General features: G+C 45.1%; 1 protein-coding gene across 2 annotated transcripts in view; it reads right to left on the bottom strand.

Moving 5' to 3' along the window:
* Positions 1–2983: 2983 nt before the first annotated feature.
* Positions 2984–7897, bottom strand: part of KLHL3 (kelch like family member 3) — a 109925-nt gene continuing 105011 nt past the window's right edge. Inside the window, exon 15 of one of the 2 annotated variants that reach the window (XM_049707099.1) lies at positions 2984–7835. In XM_049707099.1, the coding sequence (XP_049563056.1) occupies positions 7678–7835 (158 nt within the window). In that variant the 3' untranslated portion in view covers positions 2984–7677. The remainder of the gene's footprint in view (positions 7836–7897) is intronic. The other variant, XM_004282087.4, reaches the window with a different exon arrangement.

Raw genomic sequence — 7897 nt, 5'->3', positions numbered from 1 at the left:
AGATCAAGGACCCGACCTACGCAGTGTGGTGTACAGGGTGTCAGGGATCAAGTCTGCCTGCCTACGGACAACCACAGGGACATGGCACCCACACAGACACACAAATTCAGTGTCTTGAATCTTCTTTCAAAGAAAGTATTTTACACATCACATACGAATTAAACAAGAAGTCCAACAAGGGTCCTTATTGCCACTAAAAAGGGGGGAAAATAATTTGAAATCTCATAACCAAAGGCAAGAACACCGCACTAGGGCACTTTGTTGCTCCAAATGCCACTGTCCCATGCATTACTGCCTTGGCAGATGCTGTAGCTACAAGTCACTGAGCCCCACGATGGAGGCTGCACAGGGGCTCTGAGGTTGTGATTATCCACTACAGAAGAGGCCTCAGGCACTCCCAAATGTCAGAAGTGCTGCCGGCTCTCCTGCTTGGTCAGTAGATACACAGCACAGCTGAATATGAGGGGCTTAGAACTCTAAATAGTGCAAACACTTAAAAAACAAGAAAACAGAAAAACACATTCCAACCTCCTCGCTTCTCCAGGCAAACAGAGAACCTCCAGCTAACTGGATTATGAATTTGCTCAACTTCCCAATTTGATCTGTCAAGGTGCAAATGGGGAGCAAGCGTGGAGGCAATTCAAATGGCACCTGTCCCAATAATAATAAAAATAAAGATTTTTTAAAATGAGACTAATTGGCAGATAAATACACAAAACAGAGCCTGGAGTGTAGACACAGCTCAAGAAACAAGTAAGCTGTAAGTGTAGTATGAACATCTGCAAAGCACATGCTGATCACATTCTTAGTGGGGATCATGAGGAATGAGTCCTCTTTTAAAGTTCATCGACAAGATGCTTCCAGAAGGGACATCATCCAGCAGCAAAAGCCTTCAGCCTGAAGCTCCGAAACATAAGGAGACAGAAAAGAATGAAGACTAGTCAGCTCGATCTAGGAAAACTCCCGGGACTATGCGCTGAAGGGCAGGCCTTTCCCTGGGCTTCTCCATGCCACAGCATGCCAGGCTCCGTGCCAGGCCATGAGAGATGCCAGGAGATGGGCCAACCAGAGTCCCCCCTGCCTCACCCTGCCAAAAACAGACCCCAAGAAAAGCAGATCGGCAACATAGATGTGTAAGTGCTGAGTCAGGCTTAATGTTAGTCCCTAAACAATTCAGTAAACACCAGTGATTGTGTTTTTTCAGCAATCTCCCTTGAATGTGGTGTAAGAAAGAAGCTTCCAAGTCAACCTGGAGCTACTGAAGTTTGGGGAGGGTGAGAAACAAAGGGAAGAGAGCTACAGGCATGAACGATGTTTGAGAGTGAATGATGCATAGAACATAACATTTCATTATCATGGACAATAAAAAGCAATTCAAATATCGTGAAAAATTACTTTATAAAAATATCTACATTAAAATTTTAGCCTGAAAGCTGTAGCTTCAGTTTTATAAAAAGGCAATCTTTGAAAGGATCTGGCTCAGGAATATACAAACATTATACAACAGATATCAAAGTAAGACAGCTCAAAAAGCATCTTAGGGGATATTGCAACTGGTCTGTCATGAAACAGAATTAAGTATTCTTATTGCATAGCAGAAAATGAGGTCACTTTCATTTGCATAATACTGCAACTTATTAGATGGAGAGATGCCATTGGGTACTTATGAGAAAGAACTTTGGAATTCAGAGTCTGACTTCTCTGTTGTCCAAATCAGAATCCAAGTGGTGTCTAAGCTGCTTCTAACCTTGGGCTGCAATTCCATTTCATCGCTGTGATCAGACTTCAGATATCCCACAGGCAAAGCTGCATTCACAAGCAGGTGTGGCCACCAGAAGAGGGGATGCAGGGGGGTTCACCTACCACATGACCAGCACAGACGTGAAAATAAGTCTGTTGTGCCCACTGTGGAGAGAGAATTGTACCTGGTGATAAAGGGACAGCAGGTTTTGGATGGCATCTGTGGGCAGCTAGAGCAGATTGGCTATTTGGTGATGACGTACCAGTGTTCTAGTCCCCGTGAGAAAGGACACATGAGGATAAAACGAACATGGCCTCAGCAGCACTACCAGCAGGGGCAGTGCTTCCTGGGAAAGGGGACATGAGGTGGGGTCAATAGCAAAAATCCAAAAGCAGGAAACACAGCTGGCTAGCTCTCAGGGCGGGGATCCTTTCTGGGAAGATGACACACAAACAATAGCCTCCCCCCACATAAGCATGATAAGCCTGGAAGTTCAGCTTCCAGGTGTTGGGGGGGAACTTCACCTTTCATCTGAAATCAGGAGCTGTGTGATGGCACACATCAGACCCCAACCTCATCCCCTACCCCACCCCACCCCCCACACACACCCTGAAACAAAGTCCCAAACCTTCCTCGGAGAGGGAGGAAGAACATTTGGAACAGAAAGCGCATTCCATCAGCTTCCGATCCAGAGGCAGGCAGAGCTTTGAGACCACAGTCACCTCCATGCCAGGTAAGAGCAGAACCAACCAGCTAACAGCATGTCTTGATCCCTTTGGAGCTGTTCTTCCAGGTCCACCAAAGCTGGATATTTCAGCCTCTGCCCAAGGTTACTAAAAATTCTGGGTACCTTGGTATTCTCCAAATGTCTCACTGAAATAACATCTGCTCAACATCAGAAGATGTTTCCCCCTCAGGGGAGTTGAGTGGTTCACGCACAATAAATATACAGTAAATACACAAAGCGTCCAACTCACTGGGGAAAGTCCTGGGTTTATAACTTCAGGGTGAAGTGGGGAGAATGACAGTCTCCTATAAAACCTGCTTGGAAGTTGCCCAGTTGTATGAGAAGTCCACCATCAGAGTTCATAAAGCCCCTTGGCTCCCTAAAGGTGGACCTTGACATCAGGAAGGGTCAATTCCAGCCCCCAAGTTGTGAGACTCTTCTCCAGACACAAGACTTCCCCTCCTTATGCTGGAAATTCCAATATAAGCAACTTGCTAGTTCAGGAACAGTACAGCTTTAAGGTTCTTTTTTTTTTTTTTTAAATGCAAATGACTCCCTGAGCCCTCAAATACCCTCCTCCGGATGCCTGAAGGTCTGTCATTAATCATTTTTACCTGTGAATTAGCAAAACTTTCTTCAAGCTCCTCTCTCAAAATGCAAGTACTCCTGAGAGAGATCACACATTCAGGGCCCACCACCATGTCCTCCCTCGCGGGGGAAGCTAGGAGGGGGAAGTTCTGAGGATTGGCGAGAGGGTACAGGCCTGGAATGGGGGAAGAGCACAAGGAAAGGAAGACAAGGATGTGAGACAGACTGGACCGACTGCCGAGGGCCAGGCCCAGGGTGCCAAGTATACACCCCTTTGAATTCATCCATGTCCATGTAAATCACATGTGACCCCATCCAGTGCAGGGACAAACCTATCTTTGGGTTTGGAGGTATGGTGATCTTTTACTTAGCCTCCAAACCAGAACACTTTTGAGAGTAAAACGGGATGCTCTGAAAAATTAAACCTGGATAATAAGTATAAACAGGGACTGTCCTATCCCAGGAAAACCCAGAACTAGGATCCTCTCTGGGACCACTATGGACAAGGACTGAAGCCTTACCACTTGGTTTTCTTGTGTTTTTGTTTTTCATGTATTTTTTTCCTCCAGTGTGTTACTCAGTGCTTCTCTGAAGAGCTAGTTTTCCCAGCTGAAGAGACACGAAATCTCCCAAACCTGGAATCCTTGACCTCAAAGATCAGTAGCCCAGAGACTGGGCAGTTCTGATAAGAAGTTCCAGAAGAGCCCAAGGAAGAGCACCCAGCTGAGGGGCTAGAGAACCTGTGGTCCTAGTTCTAGCACACAGAGGACACGGGGCAGCTTCGAGAACACCCCACTCTTCTGCAGACAATGCCAGTAGTCTAGGCCAGTACATGGGCCTGGTCATTTCTGGACATTCCCGGTATGTCCAACTGCACTTCCAGTAGACAACAGCTCTAGTAGTCTCAAGGTCCCCATGGGGCAAATCCATAAGAGAGGTTTCTGTGATTTGATTTTTAGCATAGCGGAAGGATCAGTAGTATAGAAATGGAGCAGACCATCACCTCCCCCCAATTTAGTGAATCACCACGTTCTGCACACACACACACACACACACACACACACACACACACACACAGGTTCCAGGTTCTCTGATGTCCCTGTAGAAACACACAAAAGAACGTTCAAAGGTGCAGCCGGAGCTATCAGGAGCCCACTGCTCAGGGCAGAGGACGAAACACCTTGCGGGAGCAGGAGGTGGGTCACTGTCTTCCCACCCTGACGACACTGCCAAGTTGGAGGAGGGCGGTCCCCGCTCCTCTGCAGACTCCGGCAGCGAGTGGCACCCAGCCAGCGTGGTCCCACTGTGCCAAGTCACAGGCAGCACCCCTCCCTTCCTCCACCTCCTGGCAGCGGGAGTTGGGGTCACAAGGGCTTGTGAATCACAGCAACACCTAAGACGAAAGGGGGAGAAAGTTACCATCTTAGCTTCTCCGAACTTATTCAGAGTCACAAGGAGTTCGTGACCCACAACACCCCAAGCCACAGCCAAGGGAAATGGGCGCGATTTGTACCCAAACACTGAAGGGTCCGTGGACTCAGGCTGCCAGCAGCCGGCTGCTTCCCGCTCTAACAGCCACGTCTCCACACGATGGTTAAACACAGAGCACAGTCCCTCAACACCACAGGTGAGTGATCTCACCCCGCATCATCACACCGACTCACATCGTATCGTAGTGACTCCCCTTCCCAACCCCAGCACTCACTGTAATGACACTCGGCACCCGCACTGGAAACCTCACAGCTCTAGATCTGTATCACTTTAAGAGAAGTGATGAGTGATACATGTCTCCTTTTAGAAGACACTGAAATGAAGTAGAAAGAACAATAGACTGACTTCATGGTAGCAAGAACAACTGAATTCCCATCCTAGCTCTGCCACCAGTCAAACTGCATTGTGGCTTCAGGCAAGTCCATGTACCTCTTCAGGCTCCATTCCCATATATTCAATATTTTCTAACTGAAAGACCCCTCCAATGCTAAATTCTATACTTGGATAAACAGTCTAGACATGTCTGTATGTGTTACTGTTTTGGCCAGGTTGAACCATACTCAACAGCTAACTTATGAGCCTAAAATCTTGCTTGTAAGCAGTTACAGTTATGCAGCAGATACTATAGGCTGATTCATCCAACATCCCTTCTACTTGCTGTCCTCTGCTATAGAGACCAGCAAGTTATGAGGTCAGCTTCCCAGACTACCTTGCAGCTGGAGGTGCTATGTGACCCAATCCTGGCCCATGAGATTGTAACTACAAGTCTGCCAGTGCTGCAACTTTGGTTTTCTTCCTCGTCCTGCCTGGAAGAAGCTCACGCAAGGTGCAAGGGGCAGCAGCAGCAGCTATTCATAAAGCTGGCAGAACAGAAGACACAAGAGAAACCTGATTCTTCGATGACACTCTGAGGCACCAGGCCAGCCCTGGACTCCTTTCTGCCTGGGACAAATACATACATACAAAAAAAGATACTTCCTTATCTAAGCAAGTATCTGTCAGTTTTTCTGGTACCTGCAGCTGAACCAAATTCTAACTTATAGTTAAGGTGTAACTAGGAGCCTTATTTTAACATATTACCACCACTATCAAATCTTCTGGTTGAAAATGAGATTGAGAGAACGTTGCTAAAAGAAAGCCCAGGACACTCCAATGGTGACATTCTGCTAAGACATGCATTTCATGTTAATTCCTGGATAAAGCCACAGACATAAAAGATTAGAAGTGGGGAGAACCCAAGTCCTCAGACCCAGATGTGTGCTGCCTGACCTTGAGAACATCTTGCCTGCACCTGAGGCTCCTCTTTCTCAAGGGAGCATGTCTTTAAAAAGCAGGCTCCTGTATTGCTTCTTATATAAACTTTCTCTTCTGATTCTAAAAATAAAATATTCTCATTATGGAAATTTTGGAAAACACAGAAGAACACCAAGAAAAAGAACTTTAATCCCTACATACAAAGAGAGTCACCGTTAGCTCTTTTGGAATATTTCCTGGCTTTACTAATAATAACCACAATCATTGACTGAGTGGCTTCTACCTGCCAGGCAGGCACTGTGCTAAGTGCTTTCCGTGTATTATCACGTTTCATTCTCACTACAGCCCTAAGAGACTTGATATGATTTTATTCTCATTTTACAAATGAGAAAACAGAGGTTAGGTCAGACTGACTACCTTGCCCAGAGTTCCAGGGCTAGCGGCAGAGCTGGGACTCAAATTCAGATGTGACTCCAGTATCCATTTCTGTAAGCAGGAGCTACTCTAACCCCCATGACCCAGGACTGCTCAACTGAGCTCACGCGGTACATACATTTTGCATCATCCTTTTCTCAACCACTCTGTCACAAACATCTTCTCATATTAAAAACACGTCCACTGTATAAATATTCCACAACTTATTTAGCTATTTCCCTCATGTCAGACATTAAGTAATTCTCAGTTTTTTGCTCCAGTAAATAACTTTGTCCATAAATCTTTGCATTTTAGGCCATATCCATAGATTCTAAGAAAAGAGATTCACTCAGTCAATGGGTTTGAACACAAATCGCACCTCTGCTCATCTCCTTCCCACCTACTTATGGGGTGGGCAAACAGTAAAGAAATGGACATGAAATATTCAGCACTGACACAAAATTCTAACTACTCACACCTGCACCTTCCCCTCTCATTAAGGCTCACGTGGAGGCAAGGTGGGATCGCTCACTGGCCTCACTGCCTCATACAGGAAAATGTCCTGTACTTCCCACTTCAGCTTTGGAGAGAAAATGACAGTGCTAGTTTTTAATAATTAACCATGAGAACAGAATCACTCTAGGACCAAAATGCCTCTAAAATCTTTTCTATTTAATTGAGAAAAATCCTAAATGAGAAAAAAAAATTTAAATAAGTTCATTAATGGAAGCCTTGCACAGACAGAATGCGATACAAACCCCTTTGAGCCCGCATGGCATAATCTTCCTTTGCACTGAAATCCAAACAAGATGGAAAACGGAATAAGAGTACCATTGGAGTTATGACGGAGATTATACATGATAATGGTCATAAATACTTAGGAGGATGCCTGGCACATTGTCCATGCTCAATAAATAAACGTTAGCTCTAATTCTTCCAGTTTCTGGAGAACCAAATACAAGGAGCTGAGTTCTTGGGTTGGCCAAAGAGTTCCTTCAGTTTCTAAGTATAAATAAAAGACACATTTTTCATTTTTACCAAGAACTTTATTGAACAACGTATTCACCGTTTTGTTCCACTACCTTCTGACATTTTTCAGGCAACCGCATAACCCCACCTTCCCAAAACCTTGTATCTTTTGAGCAAAGAACTGCTCCAGGTGCCTTTTACAGTCTTCCAGGGAATTGAATTTTTTTCCATTAAGAGAATTTTGTAAAGACCTAAATAAATGGAAATCCGAAGGTGCAATGTCTGGTGAATATAGCGGATGAATCGGAATTTCCCAGCCAAGCTGTAACAGTTTTTACTTGGTCACCAAAGAAACATGCAGTCTTGCGTTATCCTGATGGAAGATTATGCATTTTGTGTTGACTAATTCCGGACGCTTTTCATCGAGTGCTGCTTTCAGTTGGTCTAATTGGGAGCAGTACTTGTTAGAATTGTTTGGTTTTCCAGAAAGAGCTCATAATAGAGGACTCCCTTCCAATCCCACCATATACACAACATCACCTTCTTTGGATGAAGACCGGCCTTTGGTGTGGTTGGTGGTATTCATTTCGCTTGCCCCATGATCTCTTCCGTTCCACATTATTGTAAGTATCCACTTTTCATCGCCCATCACTATTTGTTTTAAAAACAGAATGTTTTCGTTATGTTTAAGTAGAGAATCACACGCGGAAATA

This window comes from Orcinus orca, chromosome 3 (assembly GCF_937001465.1).
Source record: "Orcinus orca chromosome 3, mOrcOrc1.1, whole genome shotgun sequence".
NCBI lineage: Eukaryota > Metazoa > Chordata > Mammalia > Artiodactyla > Delphinidae > Orcinus > Orcinus orca.
Note: the sequence above shows the minus strand (reverse complement) of the source record. Positions and strands in the feature narration are given on the sequence as shown.